This window comes from Puma concolor, chromosome D2 (genome assembly GCF_028749965.1).
Source record: "Puma concolor isolate L17-30 chromosome D2, mPumCon1.1.hap2, whole genome shotgun sequence".
NCBI lineage: Eukaryota > Metazoa > Chordata > Mammalia > Carnivora > Felidae > Puma > Puma concolor.
The window spans coordinates 56,327,981-56,348,725 of record NC_141677.1 but is presented as its reverse complement, the minus strand read 5'-3'; the positions used below and the strand labels follow the sequence as shown (position 1 = coordinate 56,348,725).

At 40.7% G+C, this 20,745-nt stretch overlaps 1 protein-coding gene across 4 annotated transcripts; it reads right to left on the bottom strand.

The window, feature by feature from the left end:
• Positions 1-387: 387 nt before the first annotated feature.
• Positions 388-19,894, bottom strand: CCNJ (cyclin J). 4 transcript variants are annotated; one of them, XM_025918191.2, is made up of 6 exons: positions 19,702-19,894; positions 18,952-19,061; positions 13,734-13,944; positions 5,787-6,086; positions 5,540-5,666; positions 388-4,506 (listed from the first exon to the last, which is right to left on the bottom strand). In XM_025918191.2, the coding sequence occupies exons 2-6, from the start codon at positions 19,018-19,020 to the stop codon at positions 4,095-4,097; spliced, it is 1,119 nt and encodes a 372-aa protein (XP_025773976.1). In that variant the 5' UTR covers positions 19,021-19,061; positions 19,702-19,894; the 3' UTR covers positions 388-4,094. The 4 variants fall into 4 exon arrangements, with proteins under 4 accessions (XP_025773976.1, XP_025773977.1, XP_086536627.1 ...); XM_025918192.2 differs by having other exon boundaries at positions 5,540-5,663; XM_086680501.1 differs by having other exon boundaries at positions 1,393-4,506; positions 5,540-5,699; positions 19,561-19,892.
• Positions 19,895-20,745: the final 851 nt, after the last annotated feature.

Sequence of the window (20,745 nt, the reverse complement as noted above, 5' to 3'; positions counted from 1 at the left end):
TTCTTTCTGTTATATTCTTCGTTGCTTTCATACAAGAGAAAGAATATTCCTGGGAGAGCAATCTAGATCTTTGGTCTCTGAGATACACTCTTAAGCCTTATAACCCACACACCCTGGTCATTGTTGGGAAAGTGGTAAAATACATGTTCATTAGTTTATTAATCATTTCAAAACATTGGAAAATGGTTAAAATATATTGTATTCATATAATTGAATACTAACAACCCTTCTAACATATATACTTTAATTTGGATGTATTTTAATTTCATGAAAAATGTTGTTGATATATTGTGGAGTACAAAGTTACATATTCAACATGCCAATTATGTAAATATATATGTATATATATGTATACATATAGGAAAAGTGCCAAGAGAAATTATGCCATTTTGCTTTATATTTTTTATTTTCCAAGTTTTCCATATTGACCGATGAGAAAACCACAAATGACCACGAACATCAATAGACAAAAAAGCCTTACTTATTTCTTACTTACTCTGTAAGTATTAGCATAATGGTAGCATTACTTTTGCTTTGATATATCGTGGAGATTGACCATATCAGCTTATAGTAATACTTTGTTCTTCTTACATGTCACTGTAGTAGTAAAACAAAGTCCCCTATTGATGGACATTTAGGTTTTTACAATCTTTTGTTCTTAACAGCAGTGGGGAAATAAATAATATATACTCCTCTCATTTTTTTAATGTTTATTTTTGAGAGAGACAGGGTGCGACCAGAGGAGGGGCAGAGAGAGAGGGAGACACAGAATCCGAAGCAGGCTCCAGGCTCCGAGCTGTCAGCACAGAGCCCAACGCGGGGCTTGAACTCACAGACCGTGAGATCATGACCCAACTTGAAGTCAGATGCTCAACTGACTGAGCCACCCAGGAGCCCCTAGGAGTGGAAATTCTTAATCCACACATACAAACCTGTTAAAATTTTACTCTTCAAAACAATTTCTACCTGAGTTTTAAGTTTAATTAAGTGGCAAAAGATATATTTAGGTGAACAGACCACTATCACTCACTGTTGACCCTGCTCCCTCTCACACCCTTGACTGTTTTGTGTCCCTACTTTTCTGAGATCAGATTTCAAATTTTCTGAAGCATGTGTTGTTTAATAAATTAGAAGCTGCTATTGTTAATACACTAACTGATTTTAAGCTCAAAAGTCCAAAAGCTGTGTGCGATATACTTTTGTGGGCTTTGAGGCTCAGTATGGAATACATAATTACTACACAAACGTTTCCTACCACTTTGGTTATACTCTACATCTGGATGGCTTTTAGTAAATATAATTAGGATTCCAAGTCTGACTAATACGATGACACGGTTCACTGAAACTAAAAATATATACCAAATTTATATTTAAAACAAAACACTAAAGCCATTTTACTGAAAACTAGATTTATTTTAAAATTAAGTGCATAGCACTCATCTAATTCCATTGGTGTAGAATTTAGCACCATACTCGCTATTTGCAATTAATGTCACAACACAGATACATTTTGGTTTGCAGTCTGTACTTGAGTAGTGTTTATTTAGTGGACTTTGGTAAAGCCCTTTATACATATCATTAATCTCTTCACAGTACACATTTAATGATGGTCCAGTAATCTCAAAAAAAAAAAAAAAAAAAGAAAGAAAAAAGACCTACTTTAAAGACTAACCAATAAATTAAACAAAACAAAACCCACACAACTCCCCCACCCCCGTCCCCCAAGGCTAGCAGTTGTGAGTTGTATTTATATTGAAACCTAATGTTTTAAAAATAGTTCTGATTCTCCAATCACCCCACCCACCCCATCCTGGGTATGCAGCAATAGTAACCAATTAATTATTTTATTCTACCCCCCCCCAAATTAATCCAGTGTTTAGTTTTTTTAAATATAAACTGGGAAAGTGTTATAAGTTTTTTAAAAAGGCATATTCTTCTATAACAAGAATGACATTTAAACCAATCAATAAAAGCATTTGACAAGACATTAAATTACCATAGGCACCGGCTGTTGTTTCAAGTTGGGATCTCTATCCCAGTATCTTACATTCATAGCATTATTGAGGTAGTTAAAATACTGAAAATCGGACTCCAGGTGCTGGGTTCTGAATGTGAAAGATATATTCTCTTTTGAACCCACTTTCCCCCAAATAATTCAAGCTCTCTTGAGGTAAGAACTACCAAAATCCAATTAGCAGCCTTCTAGAGGAAAAGTGATGATACTTTCAGAAAACAATTTTCATGCTTCAAAACTGCCATGAGTGAGTGTTCTTACCTGAGTGGTTTTTAATCTACCAGACTAATAAATTCACGTCATGCCCTATGTACTCTATTATACAAGTTACCATTCTTTTAAGGAAAGGACATTCTCTAAGAATTCATGCTGGCAGAAGCCACCCACCCACATTTATCCACTGGAGCCATCTGGATCAGTCCACTACTGCGTTGAGTCCCTTCCTTTCCTAACAAAAGCCATTGGCTTGATTACTGAGACTCCTGCTGCATACCCACAACACATTTATAATATTGTCTTCAATGCATATTGTGGCAGTCACATACCTGCCATGCAATTTCCCTTCTATTCAAGTGCTATCTTTAAAAACACACACACACGCACGCACGCGCGCACACACACACACACACACACAAAACAAAAAGACACACCTTACTAATTTTTAAATCAGAAAGCTTCCCTCCACCAAATCTCTGTTCTCCCACAGATAAGAGCACAATGTATACAGTTTCAGTTATTACAATGCTTTCTTTCTTTTTACGTTTTGTTCCCTCTGAATTCTTTCCCCCAAATTGCCCTTGCTGTAATGACTTATTATTGCTGTTTTCACTCATGACCAATACAGTGAAATGTCCCAGGGCAGCTCTGGGGCTGATGTAATGAAAGTGGCTACTGAAATTTAGTCATCAGTTCCTTTGCCTGCTTACACTGACTGGCTGGATTGAAAGGCTGCTTATAAAACTTGTCTTCCACGTAACAAAGTGCTGCTCTAGCACAACCTGAGAACTACCCTGGCCACATTCCATTTCAAAATAAACCTACAGGACTTCATTCTAGTACTGACAGTTTACAGCCAAGCCTTCCCTTGAAAAAACCTCTAGAGTAACATCAATTCTGAGTATAAATCATTGATTGCACCGAGAAATGCAAAACCTCTGTATGTATCATGAATGATAGGAACCACTTCATTCGTTCTAAGCTACAATTATGTTCTCATTTGAAAACACATCCTAGCAAGAGTATTTTAACCTATGTTATAAAGGTAGTTCATACTATAACATTCCCAAAACATGTTGCATTACAGTTAAGTGTTTCCAAGTAGTACAAATTCCCTGAGTTAAATGTGTTTTAATTCTAAAGATATGAGGTTGATCACTTAGGGGGAAAAAATAAGAAAAACTTATGACCATGATTTTAAGAGATCTAATCCATCCTTAATCTTAGTACATGAATCCAGATACTTATATTGTGATAGGAAGTTATATAGAATCATCTAAAAAAAATTTTTTTTCTTTTACTGCAGATTGGTATAGAATAGCAATTCATGAGTTTAAACTTAGTAAAAAATTCATTTATGGATCAAAAATGGAACTCAAAACTGCAGAATAAAAAAAAAAAAGGACTTCTTCAAAAATTAATACTGTAACTTTCCTTCATAAAAAGACCGTTTGGCAAGTCCACAGATAAACATTAGTCTCTGATATATAAGCCAACACTGGGCCCAGAGCCCACCGCAGGCCAATCTCAAAATGGCGATTTGGAGTCTGTCCAAATTTTGTTGTAGTGAATATTTTTGAAATATTTGGACCATCAGCCAGGGCTTGAAAATTTTTGTCATTATAGGGATGTATTTTAACAGGATTTGATATACATACTGTTAAAGTGTTTGCGGTGTTTGTTCGGTCCTCCCAGGTGTTCGTGGCGCACTGAAAGGGATTTTCAGTCTTCCTAGCAGATGCTGGTATCTGAAGAGTTCTGATGCAATCTGGATCCCTTTCCTTTTGAAGAGAAGTTTACAAAAAGCTTGCCCCAGAGCTTCAAGTCACAAACAGTCTGGGTCAGGTATTACCTTCACATAAAATCACCTTTCAAAGCATGGAGTAATGCAAGGGTAATGTTCATTTATCTGATAACTCCGGTTATAAGAAACATTCAGACAGGGCTTAACTTCTACTGGTATTGCCAGTGACATCCCAACACCAGTCTGCACATGCCCAAGGCCCTGAACACTAGTTTGGAAGCCAGCAGGACACGTCTGTAGTGTGTAAGATGAGGTGTGTGTGGTGGATACAATCTGCTGACAGCTTGGTTGTTCCGCTACAGGATGGCGATACTGCAGTGAGGTCTGATGCGTCTGATGGAGATACTGAGGCTGCTGAAAGTGAACTGGCCGCGAGGGCTGAGAAGCTGACTGGAACACACTCAGCTGTGCTGGCTGGGATCCTGCCTGTCCTCTCTGTTTGTTTGCCTCTTTCACATCATTATCATGAGCGCTGCGTAGAGAGAAAGAAAAATGTCAATAATACTACTTCCAATTCGGGGCGCCTGAGTGGCTCAGTCGGTTAAGCATCCGACTTCGGCTCAGGTCATGATTTTGCAGTGGTTGAGTTTAAGCCCCCATTGGGCTCTGCACTGGCAGCTCGGGGCCTGGAGCTTGCTTTGGATTCCGTGTCTCCCTCTCTCTCTGCCCCTTCCCTGGCTCATGCTCTGTCTCTCTCTCAAAAACAAACAAACACTGAAAAAAAAAAAATTATAATGTTACTTCAACTCTTCAACAGTTGACTCCATGGACTGCCCCACTGCCCAGGTAGCAGTCACTGTAACCATAATTTTAACAACAGTGAGATTTTACTCTTATCCTTCTAAAAGCTCCTTCCTTTGACACAAACCTTGGGAATTGGCTGCTGGTAGCTCTGAGGCCTATTTCCAGCTTGGGAAATATTTCCACAATAAGCACTTAAACGTGGCTGCCACTTTGGTGACATCTGGTGGCCCTACAATTTCAAGATGTGGAAGTGGGCAAAAGGGCAAGATTTGCCTGGACTGATGAGTTGTGAGCTCATGTAAGAGCAGCTCCTTTCCTTATCATGTACCCCAAATCATGACAGCAATGACAGCCTCTCACTGGAAAACAGCTAAAGTACAGCTTTCTGCCAAGTACTAATCATAAAATGGCTTGCTCATGGCAGCTAGTAACTGTCAGAGCCAAAATCCTAAAAGCTCTGTGCTTTTAAGAAGTTCTTTTCAGAGGGACACCTGGGGGGCTCAGTCAGTTAAACGTCTGATTTTGGCTCAGGTCATGATCTTGTGGTTTGTGGGTTTGAGCCCCACGTTGGGCTCTGTGCTGACAGCTCAGAGCATGGAGCCAGCTTGGGATTCTGTGTCTCCCTCTCTCTCTGCCCCTCCCCCGCTCACACTCTGTCTTTCTGTCAAAAATAAACATTTAAAAAAAAGGAAGTTCTTTTTATGGCCTTGTACATGAAGAAAAGTATTGAGAAATCACAAACACGAGGTAAGGAGGCTTACATCAATAGCCGTTCAATGCACTGCACTAAAAAATCCCAGGAGTAAGCAGTAAGACGATGCAATCTTGTAGGCCACGTTGGAGAAAGACGAAGTATAATCCTTGAAGAAGCCACACACGCAGCAGCTACTAAAGAAGGTGCATAATTTAGAAAGGCATAATCTGTGGAGACATCAAAAATGAACTTAAGCAACAGAATACACAAGTTACAAGCTCACAAGTCACTTACTGGCGTCCACAATGACTCACCTTGCAAAGATACTTCCAGGAAGTAATCTGCATACTTGGCCATGTAGAGTTTAGTTTTTTCCAAGCAAATCATTGGCCAGCCATCATGAAGATCTGTTTCGTGTACTGCTTCAGAGAGATAATACTCAATGAAATGGGCAGCTGTTGGAAGGCAGAGGTTCCACTGAAAGGTTTCTAATAATAACAGTTCCATATGTAGCAAATTTTGCTTTGTTAATACTAGATTCATGTTAGTCATACAACCCAGGCTGTTGAGCTGTTCCAGCTTAGGCACACTATCTTCTTTTTCTTCGAATTTACCTTATAAGAAAAGGGGGGAGGGGTAAGACAGAGAGACAAAATGTTATACAAGTGATCATTATAGGTCTGGTCACTTCAATGGGATTTGCTGTCTTACTGCAAAGACTTAGATCCAAAGACATTCTTTCTCCTCTCTTGGGCAGAAACAAGTGTGCCAGAACTCTGGTTCTCATATTTTGCAGTATTCTCTCCTGGTGCCTCCATCCCTTACTCCCTACCCGCCTCTAAACAAAAAATGGAACATGTAAACATTCTGATCTATGTCATACTGTATAATGAAAATAGTCATATGTGCCAATGAAAAAATAACTCTCAAATCACCAGCACAATCTTTTCCAGGAAACTTCTTTTGGCAAGGGGGGAACAGCAGTGGTCAGTGGGAGAACAGGCTTTTATTTTAGAATAGAAGAAAGTTTAAAGAATTTCATGTCACGGAGTTATCTGAAATCAAAATAGCTAAGCTTCAGGGGCACCTAGGTGGCTGAGTCGGTTAAGTGTCCAGCTCTTGGTTTCGGCTCAGGTCATGATATCACAGTTTGTGAAATCAAGCCCCACATTGGGCCCTGTGCCGACAGGTGGAGCTTGCTTGGGAGCCTCTCTCTGTCCCTCCCCTGCTCTCTCCATCTCTCTCTCAAAAATAAATACATAAAAACTTCAAGTGGGGAGCCTGGGTGGCTCAGTCGGTTAAGCGTCCGACTTCAGCTCAGGTCATGATCTTGCGGTCTGTGAGTTCAAGCCTCGCATCGGGCTCTGTGCTGACAGCTCAGAGCCTGGAGCCTGTTTCAAATTCTGTGTGTCTCTCTCTCTCTCTGACCCTCCCCCATTCATGCTCTGTCTCTCTCTGTCTCAAAAATAAATAAATGTTAAAAAAAAATTAAAAAAAAAAAAAACTTCAAGTGTTTCATTCTGGCTTATTTTCAGCACAATCTCAATTCCAGAGAGACAGTGGGAGAAAAAACTGGGTGAATATCTAAGAAGCATTCTCATTACACTGAAAAGCCTCCTCTTCTGAATTCAAACAAAACCTAGGTAAGTCTCTTACCAAAAAAGGAACAAGAGAATACTTTATATTTACTTTTGTATCCCCTTACAAAGTAGGAGCAGACATTCTGATGGCTGTACTTTATTATTCTAAGGCATAAACTTCTTTTCAGGAAATACTCATCTAAATGTGCAGCTGAGGAATAGAATTCCCTCTCCAGCCCCAGAATAATGTTTCTACAGATTATTAATGTACCATCTTACACTTTAATTTACTGTATATAAATCATTCATTTTAGGTATCTCTAGAACTTATGGCTGGAAAAAATTCAAACTATCCAGTACCAGTATGGTTTTCAAGATGCAGCATTAGAACCAAAGAATTGTCTTCAAATCTCTCTGGGTTTGTTCAACGGTGGTCCACAGAAGACAGGAAATTATTAACTAAAGCCTTCTACTATTATGTTCTATTTTACATTAAAACAGTCATATAATATTGCAATTATTTCTAATTGTATGCAATACAATCTATCATATAGATTTCTCACAAAAGCTTTTATACTTGTTCAAAATTATAGTTGTTAGACTATGTTACATATTATTATATAAAATTTTTTGTTTTACTATTTTGAGAACTATTTCTTTTTTTTTTTTTTTTAACTTTTTTTTCAATGTTTATTTATTTTTGGGACAGAGAGAGACAGAGCATGAACGGGGGAGAGGCAGAGAGAGAGGGAGACACAGAATCGGAAACAGGCTCCAGGCTCTGAGCCATCAGCCCAGAGCCCGACGCGGGGCTCGAACTCACGGACCGCGAGATCGTGACCTGGCTGAAGTCGGACGCTTAACCGACTGCACCACCCAGGCGCCCCATTTGAGAACTATTTCAACATATTTGATTTCTTTGGAAATCTTGTAATTTTATTTTATCCATTTAAAAACATGTTTTGGAGAAGAGCCAGAAAGATTGTCAAAGCAACAGAAACCACACAAGCTTCCCTGTGAAGTTTCTTTTCCAAGAAAGGATGGGTTTATATCACGTGTTGGAGGTGCTACAACAAATGGTAATGGTCACCAGCCCAGATGTTCAGCAGACTGGAGTCAGTGGTGCTATTCAAGTCTGTCCGCCCAGGGCTGGGGAAAAAGTACTGCTGGCTACCTTGGGTCTGGCTTAAGGGGGAGGGGACCTGGGGTAGGTTTTGTCTCTTATGCCAGGTGAGTCAAAGCTCATGACTTAATGAAGAGGTGAAGTCCAAAGAGAATTTTTCTCCTGCCTCAGAAATTTTGAGCATCTTTAGATCTAAATTACTCTTAACTATATATTGCTACAGGTAGGAGGTGATCAAAAAACCATGTACAATTCAGACTCTGAAAGAATCTAGATAGCCCCTCCCAATTCAAATCACATACAGATGAATTTCACAAGTGTTTCCAATGATATACTCAGTAGGGCTGAGAGCACTAAAGTGATCTTTACAAGCTGGTCATCCAGCATCATCACTGCATAAAGATACGGGAAAGGAACCCACTGTTCTCCACTGTCAGAGTGGAGAGTGTCCCAGGAATTTAGTTCAATCCCTCTGGATGAATCATTAAGGTTTTCAAAGTACCCTGCCATTTGTGTAGCAACAGCAACACCCTCAGTGTACTTCAAAGGAATATCATAAAAATTAATGTGTTTATTTACATCATGCTTGAAGTTCCTTTGAAGAAATTAATACACTATAACTCATTGTTTAATTCAAGGATCAAGAATGTTTCCTATTATTTCTTTGAAACTTTCAACACTGAAAACAAAATTGTATAAGACCAATTTCAAAGCTCAAAAAACGAAGGCAATGAGGTTGGCTGATTCATTCAAGGTCAAGTAAGCTGAACCAAACCAAAAATGGAAGCCAAAAGGAAGACTTATGTTTGAATTCCCAAATCTGTACTTCTAGATCAAAGTATTGCACTAGGTTATATGGGTACAACAACTATCAAAATAGACAGAATTCTGTATTATTAAAAATCTATGGGGTTTCTATATTTATAAAGTACTTGGCGGTTACAAGTGTAAAAAGAAAGCCTTTGTACCTTGACTTGCAAAGTTAAAAACAACCTGTGTACTGCATAATGACTATACTTGGGATTTTATTCAGGCTTAAGTTTTTTGGAACTTTTTCATTATATATAGTGATATACTCCGATACATAGATACTAAAAGACTTAAAAATGTGTGACAGCGTCAGTGAGTACCTGCATTCATAACCATCATTTTTGTTGTGCTCAAAGCTATGTGCATGGGTATTTTAAATCTACTTATCTGCAATACCACATACAGATCACAAAGATCAGTTTCTTCAATTGAAAGGAAATACCAGAAGCCATGTGATTATATTGATAAGGGCCCCAAACAGGAAATAAGGGCACAGGAAATTCACATCTGCTTCCCAGAAAATAAAGAATTAGACGCCACAGAAACAAAACATCGGACTTTCTTTCCTTTATAGGAAATGCTCAGATCAGCTATGGAAACCAGCACATTTTCAAAGCCAGCAGTGAATGGTAGGTATATGGCAGAAGGAGCCAGGATCCTATGTCACTGTATACTCTGCCAATAGACATTTCGATTCTTTTATTATTGAGCAGGAAAAAAGTCATCTTTGATACATACTAAGAATTTTCACAAATTTGTTAGACTACCAATCTAAGAGAAAAACCAAGTAAGGAACAGGAAGAGGCAATTCATAGGAGGGAAAAAGTTCTATTCATATTTAAAAAAAGGTTCTATTCATATTTAACTATTTGCATTAAAAAGATGTAAATCAAGTCAACTAGGAAGTAAAATTTTCACTTTTCAGATAACCAATTAAAAAGTTTTATCAACCCATTACTGGTAAGCAAGGAGAAATAAGCATTTGTCACAGATTTTCACTACTAATAGCCTATCTTACTTTTGGCTTCATCCTGATTTTGAGATCATTTCTTAGTTACACAAGACCTTGACCAAAGTATCAAAAGCCTCATATCCAAGACTGCTTCCGTGCTCTCTACAAGTTCAATGCTAATCACAGAAGCCAAGGGAAGCCAGGGTATACAAGACAAAGAGTTAGAATTTAAGAATTTCCCAGGATGAAGCACAGACTTTTCTGGAAAGAGCCAGAATCTTTAGAGCTAGGGAGTCAGACTAAAGATTATAGAAGAGTTTATAGAAGAATTAATCATTATGATGCTAACATTTATGTTTCAATTTCCTATGTGTTTTTAAACATCTTACCCTACTTGATCCTCACAACAACTCTGTCAGTTAAGTGTCTTTATTTTCATTCTACAGACAAGTAACTTCAGACTTAAGGGTTGTTGAAATGCATATTGCTGACAACAGATTCAAACCTAGGAAATTCACCACCGTAATCCCTACTCTAAAACACCATACGGCTCGCTCTTTCATCAGAGACAGCCTGTCGGACCTTTCTTCCCAGCTCCAACAGTGCAGACATACAGGCAGCTGGGTACAGATATTACCTGGAACTCACAAGCTGTGCTCCATCTTTGGCCAAACTACTGACAGCCTCCCATCCTATTTAATAAGCAGAATCCACCGTCCCCCAGTCCTGTCAGCTGCAAGCTGTTCTCCACTTTTACGCAACAGGCTGCTCACCCTAAAGCAGGGAGCAGATGGGGAAGGCGAGCATACAGAGTTCAATCACTCTGGGAGGAGAGAGGCAGGACTTAAATAAAGTTTATGAAACCTAACTGGAGAGCTGCCAAAGATAAGAAAAGTGTAAGAATGTTAAGAAACACTAGAATGTACTCCACAAGTTAAAAACAGACACCAGATACTAAAAATAGGCTACCAGTTTATACGCATCCTAAGTACTTTTGTAGCAGCAAACCTACAGAGTAGAGACAGACTACTAAGGGTCTCTTTGATTCCTGACCCAAGGATACAGCCAACAGCTTAAACTCTTGACCACTGCCTACTTGGAGGGGCTGAGACCCTGGGGCATACCTATCTCACTCTCTTCACTATCCAGTGGAAAAGGAACAATGTAAAAACAATTCCTCTCTTTTGGCAAAGAGAGGTTAGGGGATGCCAGCAGAACAAAGGGAGGAGGTATCTGACGCTCAGCAATAGCTGATCAACAATTCATATTTAAGCCACAGGAATACAAATCCTGAAGCCTAGTTCCTTGAAAATGTGCAAAAATAATCTTCAATAAATTGATCATAATCTTAAACAGTAAGAGATAATTAAAAAAACAAGAACAATTAAAAGCTCCATTTCAATCAACCTAAGATGGTGCACAAATAAAGTATCTTTTCCCCAAATTGTAGAAATTTCAAGAACTTGGCACCAATGCTAAACACTGCATGGTGGCCAGAAATCTTAGATTATTCAACTAGAATCCCCAGGAAACTTTAGCAATAACATGTAGTTTAAGAATATCTAGTTGAGGGGCGCCTGGGTGGCTCAGTCGGTTGAGCGTCCGACTTCGGCTCAGGTCACGATCTCGCGGTCCGTGAGTTCGAGCCCCGTGTCGGGCTCTGGGCTGACAGCTCAGAGCCTGGAGCCTGCTTCTGATTCTGTGTCTCCCTCTCTCTGCCCCTCCCCCATTCATGCTCTGTCTCTCTCTGTCTCAAAAATAAATAAAAGTTAAAAAAAAAAAATTAAAAAAAAAAAAAAAAGAGTATCTAGTTGAGTAACTCCTAATTCATTTGATAAGTTACCACTAAGTAAAGTCAAGTAAGTCAGAAATGTAAGTCAGTTCACCAGGAATAATCTCCTACTTGGTTTCCACTACACTTTTAAGAATCTCAGGCATAAAGCAAGATGAGGTTTGGTAGTGGTAAAAGCAGTGATGGCCACAACAGGCAATATCATTTTTCATGAACGATCCTAAGTTTTAAAAATAACCTAACTTGCATATGTGATTTCCAGTGTCTATTATAAACTGATCCTATTATAAACTATCATTTTGTAGGATAAGAAGCCATTCCATTTGTGAATCCTCACACATCCAATGTATCAAGTGTGGGTTTTTCTAATCCTATGCCAACTACGAAAGCACAAAGGGCTTCACAGCCAGTGATGAAACACATACAGAATTGTACATGAGATTGCTTATGAGAATGAAACTTTAATTAAAGGTTAAATTAAAGGTTAATTATAAACGTACAAGTATTACCTCTCCAGCATTCTGGATAGAGGGGAGAGGAGCAGGTGATGTGTCTGGATCATAGAGGACAACAGATTAAAGGAGAAATACAGATTTTCAGAAAATAGTATTCTGGTAAGAATTTGGCTCAAGGTGTATGGGAACAGGGAGGGAAAATAAGACTGGAAAGGTGGCTGGGACCAGATGCAAGGTTCTAAGTGTTACATTAAAGAGTTTCTACCTTAACCCACAAAGAGTGCTACGTCACCCCCGGGGCTGTGTTTATTTATATGCAGTGTGGTCCACAAAGAATTTGAAATACACAGGAGGTTATCAGATCAAAGGAATAGTAATAAGAACAGAAATAGAAAAAGAGAAAGAAAATGAAAATCTGAGAAGAAATTAGTGCCAGAAATGGTATCACAAGGCCTGCATTTGGTTTTAGGTTTACTTTCAGTCAAAGCACAAAACTGTTCTACAAAGAACTCTGGTGGTAGCATGTAGGGGGAATGTTCCTTAGACAGCACCCACATAAGATCCCAAACCCTCAAGAGGGGGTTAGAAATGAAGGCAGTAGGTATTACTACAAAGTACTCTGAAGTGGGGATTACATTTCTACTGTAAATTACATTACTAAAAGAAAAACCCAATTTTAATTCCTTTACTCACCCTCTTTCTCTTCAGTCAAGATACTAACAATGAAATGAATTACAGGAAGAAACTAAGAGAAAGAGCCACCAAAAGACCCAACAGTACATTCTTCATCAGGTAACAAACAGGATTTATCAGAGTCTACCCTGCAGGCCACCACTGAGCCAGGCCTATTGCAAAAACAGTCTTTCCCATTTGTAGAAGCTGCCTGTGAACCTTCAGTTCATTAAGTCAACTCATTATGTAGTCAGTAGAAGGTATTCTAACAACACAAGACTATAGTACCTTTTGGACAGAGTTTCTCAACCTCAGTTCCACTGACATTTGGGGCCAGAAATTCTTTACGGGGCGGTGGGGGGGGGGGGGGGGGCTGCCTTGTGCATCATAGATATTTAGTAGCACCCTCTACTTACTAGAGCCCTCTACTTTAGACTAGAGGCTAGTAGCACCCTCCCAGGTTGTGACGACAACCAAAACTGTCTCTACCCAATGCCAACTATTTACTGTGGGTCAGTTTTTCCTGGTTGAAAGCCTAAGGCAATGGTTCTCAAATGGAAAGGTACATCAGAATCAGCTTTGGAACTCAAGCCCCATGATACAGATTCTAAGTCAATAGATCTGGAGTGGCCTAGACATTTGTATCAGAATCTTCAGGATGTAGGGCTTAAGCATGTAAGTTTTTAAAAGACTTCAGAGCTAGTCTTTTAATGTCTAGTTAAGAATGATTATGCCAAGAAGCACTTTCAACATAAACTTTCTGATATTAGTAAACTGGAATGAATGCAATTTGGTGATGTTTCACTGACCTCTATATGAATTTATTTTATTCCAAACAATGGAAACTTCTAGTCATGTAGATGAGGTTCATACTTACTTGCTAGAAGCAGACAGGAAAGTGCAACTAAATGCAGCTGCTGGATGGAGATGTCATACCGATCCATAAATAAGTCCAGCAAATAGACAGCCAGATGTCGGGCAGAAGGGCAGAGAGTGAAGCGATTGCTCACAATGGCAATCAGGTCAGCAAAATACCTTCTGAGACTTAGTTGAGGGGACTGGCCTTTGTAGGAAGGCAACTTCAGCTCCTAAATCAAGAGGAACAACATTTAGTGTAACATGGCCTGTAGGAGTAGTATCCCTACGATGCAAAGACAACTTTTGCCCCCAATATATTAGTGTTATAAGTGCCTAAAACACTTCTTGAAGGAAATACAAATTTGAAAAAGTTTAATGCCATAATGAATGGCATTTAAAATTTAAAACCAAACTTCTCTTCTTATTTTTAAACATCTGTGAGGTGAGAAGTTATAGGTGTTTCATGCATTAATTATAGAAGGGATATATTCCAGCAAGATTTTTGTATCCTTTTTTCCCTACCACGTGTTTTTAGAAAAACACTGCTACCAAAAACCCAACCACACCACACATATACACCCCCTTTAGGAGGCTCAAAGCTTTGGGGTAGAAGGTAACAGGTAGTGAATATGCTCCTAGTAGGTCAAATACTATTACACTTGCAGAGACGTGGAAGGTAGAGACTAGTATTCATCCACTAGGATCTTCTAAGCATGCTTCCATTTGAGCAGTTTTATCTCTCATTTGCCATTACCTTTTCATATACCTAAAATTTTTCCCATCATTGCTGTTCAATCTCAGAATTACATGAACCATTTTTCGAAAATTAGAAATTTTCTATACTATTAAAGTATTTCCAGAACATACAGAAAGCAGAAAGATAAAAAGGTTCTAAATTCATTTCATGAGATCAGCATAATACTAATATTAAACCTAATAGGTATCACAATAGCAGGAAATTACATAGATATGACCTCAAAACCACAGGCAAAAAAAAAAAAGATCAATTAAACTTCATCAAAATTTAAAAATTTTGTGCAAAGTTCACTCTTTTCAACAGAGTGAACAGGCAATCCACAGAATGGAAGAAAATATTTGCAAATCATATATCTGGTAAAAGGTTAATATGCAGATTATATAAAGAACTTTTATACATGCAATCCAACAACAAAGAACTTGCTTAAAGATGGGCAAAAGGTTTAATAAACATTTCTCCAAAGATATATAAATGACCAATAAACACATATAAAGATGCTCAACATTATTAATCATTAGGGAAATGCAAATCAAAACTATTACGAGATACCACTTCAGACCCACTGGGATTGCTATTATCAAAAAAATCCAAAACAGAACACAAGTGGTGACAAGAATGTGAGAAATTGGAACCCATTTGGAATGGTGGGAATATAAAATTGTACAGCCACTGAATAACGATATTACAATTCCTCAAAAAAATTAAACATAGAATTATTATATGATCCAGCAATTCCACTTTTAGGTATACACCAAAAAGAACTGAAAGTAGGGACTCACATATTTGTACCTCTCTATTGTTAGCAGCATTATTCACAAAAGCCAAAAGGTAGAAACAAACAACCTTTCAGTATATGAATTGATAAAATGCATTTTAGTTTAAGATGAAAAAGTTCTACAGATGTAGAGGTAAAAGTAACACAATGTAAATATACCTAATGTCACTGAACTATCCACTTAAAAATAGTTAAAATTTTATGTTGTAAAAACTGTACAATAAACAAACACCAAAAATGGAACTTACATATCTGCCTAACCAATAAGAGCTAAAATTTTAGACAAAATGTTAGCCAATGTAATTTAGTACTATATCCAAAGAATACATCATCATCAATTGTAGTACACTCCAGGAATGCAAAGATGGCTTGATATCAGGAAATCTATTAATATATATATATATATTATAGTCTAATAAATCAAAGATTATTAGAATATAATACAGTAATCACAAGTTATTACAGAACAGAGAGACAGAAGATCTAACCCAGCTCAGGAGATGGAGTGCTGGGAAAAAACAAAGCCAGGGGAGGCTTTCTTTAAAAGAGGCTTGAACAGGTCTTAAAGACTCACTGGGAAACACAGCTGGAAAACACTTTATTTGGTGGAGTTTATTTTTCACTATGTTAACTTATTAAATGTGGATAAAACAAAGGCAAGAACACCAAGGACCAAGAGATTTTTAAGAGTGTGTCTAATACATTCTCTTTATATCATTTTAAATGGTAAACTACAAGTGCTTACCAGATGGCTGTCAGATTCAGTTTTCTTCATCCAGATACTACAGTTATGTAAGCATGAAAAAACGACCTATGCTTCTCTCAGCTTACAAGTTTTTTTATAATGTCTATTCCTGATACTCTAGAATTTTACACTCTTGTTCCCGTCTGCTTCTCAGGATCTCACGGGACCAAAGCACAGAGACCTGAGCAGGTCGTCTCCATCTCCAGTCTCAAGTACTAGTCCATTCATCATCCTAAATGCCATCCCTTTCTCAGAACGGGCTACTGTCCAGCCAAGATGGAAATAAAGGCATAGAAACAGTACTCACAACTGTAAATACAACTCTGTGGGATATTTTTGGAGTGTTTTTCACAAGCTAGCATTGTTCCCATCTGTCATAGACACTCCTGAAAATACTTCCCAGCCATCCTAGGATTTTAGTATACATAGCATAACAATATGAGAAGGTAACAATACGAGAAGTGTAAGAAGACAGCTGCTTTATAGGGTTTTTTGGGGGAAGTGGAGGAGAAAATAGTTATATTTTACAAAAAATCAGAACAGCTGCATTTGGGGTTGAAGGGAATTTCCATTTGCTGTAATTTTTACCCTTCCCTAGTAGATGCAATGCTGCTGGTCAAAGCAACGATTACTCCACACACCTTGGATCTAAACAGATAATTCCTTCCATTGTGTCTAAATGGCAATTGTGCAAAGGAAGAGCTAAATTGAGATGCTGAGTTATTTGAGATTAGACCTCACACAGGCAGAGACATGTCTGTCTCATCCACTATTACCATTCTAACACCTGGCAGAGTACCTTGTATATTGCAGGTATTCATATATGTTGAATAAATAAATAAGCATGACTATCCAACTAAATCACTAAATTAATGATCTGGAATTAATTTTTTTATAAGAAAAGTTCATTTTAACTTTTCTTGACTTCGGTATACTACAAACAGGGGTCTCTCCAGTTCCACAAGATTCAAGTTTTACCAATAAACATATTTACCGATTAATAAATTTTTCACAAAGTGTGACTATTGTTGTCAATTGTGGCTTACACAGGGCTTAAAGATAAAATAAGACAACCCAGGGTAGCACGCCACAGGTGACCCAAGGTAACTTTCAGTGGCATTCCCTCAGGCCCCACGCTCCAATAGTTCGATAGTTCATAAGCAATTTTAGTACAGGCTTGTGTCTTATTCCTTTGATCCTCCTTAGAGCCTAATACACAAAGTATTTAACAAACGTGCTGGAAAAAATCCACTTGCAACCTCAACTGACAAAATTAACTCAATGTCATCACTCGGATTAAAATTACACATAATTTCCATACCATGGAAATCTTTTAAGGAAAATCTTTTGAGTGTTATGTCACTAAAAAAATAAAAGTATCATTAACATCAAAGAATTAATTTCACCACATACCAGAGGCATAAAGGGCTGACATTTAGAAAAGGAGAACATTTAAAACTAAAAGACCAAGGGCGCCTAGGTGGCTCAGTTGGTTAGGCGTCTCTTTGGTTTTGGCTCAGGTCATGATCTCACGGTTGGTGAGTTCAAGCCCCGAGTTAGGCTCTGTGCTGACAGCTCAGAGCCTGGAGCCTGCTTCGGATTCTGTGTCTCCTTCCCTCTCTGCCCCTCCCCCACTTGTACTCGGTCTGTCTCTCAGAATTGAATAAACGTAAAAAAAAAAAATCTCTAACCTTAGAAACAGGTACAGTTGTAACAATTTAAGTCGGAATTAGGTTTTCTAATGTAGTTAACCTGGTTTAAAAAAAAACAAAAAACTGACGATACAAGTTCATTATCATCCCAGGAACTTTAACTCCAACAGTCAGTAACCCTTTTATTTTTTTAAATGCTTATTTATTTTTGAGAGAGAGAAAGAATGCACAAGTGGGGGAGGGCCAGATAGAGTGAGATACACAAAATGTGAAACCGGCTCCAGGCTCTGAGCTGTCAGCACAGAATCTGAGGCGGGGCTTGAACCCATGAACTGTGAGATCACGACCTGAGGCCAAAGTCCGAGGCTTAACCCACTGAGCCACCCAGGTGCCCCATAGTATCCCTTTTATTAAAGAGGCAGTTGTTCTGCTTCTTTCTCATTTTCTGTACATAATAAACGGCCCTCTCCATCCAGGGTGAAACTGAGTTAAGTTAGGGACAGTTTTGATGTGGTCTCTCTTCTGGTTATCAAAGAGGCAGAGATGACCCGTTAAACTGAGATGTGACATAAGAGCAAAATTGTTAAGAACAATACACAGACTTTGCATTGTGCCAGAAAATTGCACCGAACCCCCCACCCCCCCAATATGTATTAAAGTCTACTTTCTGCTTTTAGTTAGCTGGAAGGAGCAGCTAACTCCTACCTTAAGGCATTTTGAACAGCCCCCAAATCTGGGGCGGGGGGGGGGGTGTCTCAGGGAAAAATAACAACAGTCACCTCTTTCTTAGGGCTTACTATGCCCGAAGCACTGTTGTAAAGCACATGCACAATAACAACTCATTTAATCTTCACAATCTCCCCACAAGCCTCATTGTATTATTATTCATTTTACAGATGAGGAAATTGGGAAAGAGAAAATTAAGTAACTTGTCCGAAGTCTTATAGCAGGCAGGTTAGTGGACAGGCTGGGGAATTTATGTACAGATGTGACCTAACAGCGGAACGCAACAGCAACTACAGAACGAGGGCTACTCCGCCCAATAAAAGCCAGCACACACATCTGTTTAAAAACAGTATCAAATTCATGTTCCACTTTCCCTCTCCCAAATACCACGCTCCACCCTCACTTAAGTTACAGGTTCTTCTGATACACCCCAGGGAAGAAACCCAGGAGTTAATTAACCTCGAGCAAATAAGCAAACTCGCCTTTTCTGGTCTGGAAACTAGTGACCGGACTTCCCAGGGAGCCGCGATTTATACTAACTGGCACAAAACACTGAATGGAAAAATCGGGCACCGAAATTACCTTGTATCGAAGCGCTTGATGAATGTCGGCGGCCAGCTGTCCCCGCCACCACTGCCCCTCCAGCTCCATGGGACCCGGCGACGCGCCTGGCCAGACGCGGCAACTTCAGTCTGTAAGACACACCCCAGACGCGGTCAAGGCCGGCTCCTTCCACACGACCCTCAGCGTCCCCTCCCCGAGGGGTGTGACCTCAAGCCACCCTGGGTGGCTGCTCCTCTTCACCGGACTCGACCTAAAGCCAGCACCGATCCAAACCAATTCCCCGACGCCGCGCGTAAGGCCCGAGCTACCCAGTCAGGAGGAGCGGGCTCGCGCTGAGAACTGCCGGCCTGGGTGCCGGGCAAAGGGGACCAACTTGGAGTTCCCAAGGCGCGGCCCGGGGTGCGCGCAAGGGAAGCTGGAGGCGGAGGCCTGACTGGGGGCTCCCCGCGTCCCGGGTTCGAATTCTCGCGCCGGCCCCGGGCAGCGGAGAGATTGACGGGCGAAAACCTCCCGCGGATAAACCAGCAGACGAATACCCGCCCGGCCCCGGGTCCCAGCGGCAGCCGCTCGGGCACTCGTTCCCCCCTGGGGGACCTCCCCGCGGCCCCCGCCGGGCCCGGCACGCACCCAGGCCGCCTCCACCTCGTCCAGAGCAGCGCACGGGATCGCGCGGCCCCAGAAAGGCGAACAAAAGGCCGGGCCGGCCGGGCGGGTCCGGTGCCCCGCGCCCAGCACAGGCCTGCCGGTCCCCACGGCGGCCTCCCTTACCCGGAACCGCGGCCCTCACAGCCCCAGCCCCGCCGGCGTGCGGGGGACGCCGGCCCCGCTCATGATGCGGACAGTCGGCCGCAAAGCGCCGGCCTCAGCTCGGGCCCAGCGCCGGGGCGCTCGCGCCGCCCATTGTTAAAGGACCGGCAGGCGGCTCGGCGTACAAAGCCAGCGCGGGGGCACATGCGGCCCCGCCGCTGCCAATCTCGTCTCGCGATACAGCCGGGTCACGCCGAGCCGTCCAATCGGCGGCCGGGCCGGGTCCAGGTGCAGCGTCTGGCTGCGGCTCGGAGGCCCCAGCCGGGACCCGGCGGCGTCAACCCCCGCCGGCCCGGCGCGACCCGGTGCTTGGAGCTGCCCGGCAGCTCCACCACCACCTACCGTGAGGCCCGCCCGAGCGGCGGGCAGAAGGCGCCGGAGAAATTACAAAGTTCATCCTCGTTCCGGTAGTCAATTTGGTCATGCCACTCACCTGCTAAGAACCTTCAATGGCTCCCGATGCCCGCGGAGGAAAGTTCGGAAGCTTCAGCTTGGCGTTTTAAAACTCATTGCAATGTGGATTCAAACTGTTTTATCTCACATCATAACAGCCCCGTTTTACATCCTAGGATCTGCTCAGTGGCATTACCAATCCCCCCCACCACCACCACCACCACGCCCCGTAAATGTTTTTGGCCGTTGTCGAAGCACCTAAAGCGTTTTCTCTGTGAGATTCTGCTGTCTCTTTAAGTTCCACCTCGAGACCCACTCCTTCCAGAAACCTAATTGACCTTCCCCCCTCATTTCCTTTGCTTTAGAGATTCCCGACAGCTTTGAATAAAGTTGAGCTTACCTTTAGTAACCTAGTTTGTCAGATTGAAAATGGACGTAAATAATCATCTATGGTCTTAAATCCGGAAACTACAAAACTGTGGAAACACTCCAAAACCAAGTAAGGTGATGTGGGACCTGAAATATGATTCGCAGAAATCTAATCAATTGTATTTTAACCTTTTTGGTAGACTATCACAACAAAAGTGCATGGTCAACCCAGGACAGTGATGC

What these genes read in the sequence shown, in the direction of transcription:
- CCNJ (XM_086680501.1), bottom strand. Translation starts at nt 19,020, where the DNA reads ATGGAGCTGGAGGGGCAGTGGTGGCGGGGACAGCTGGCCGCCGACATT. An exon ending in ATCAAGCGCTTCGATACAAG is followed by an intron (nt 13,945 to 18,951) that starts GTAATTTCGGTG and finishes CTCTTGATTTAG; the next exon opens with GAGCTGAAGTTGCCTTCCTA. An exon ending in TGCATTGAACGGCTATTGAT is followed by an intron (nt 4,507 to 5,539) that starts GTAAGCCTCCTT and finishes CTCTCTACGCAG; the next exon opens with CGCTCATGATAATGATGTGA.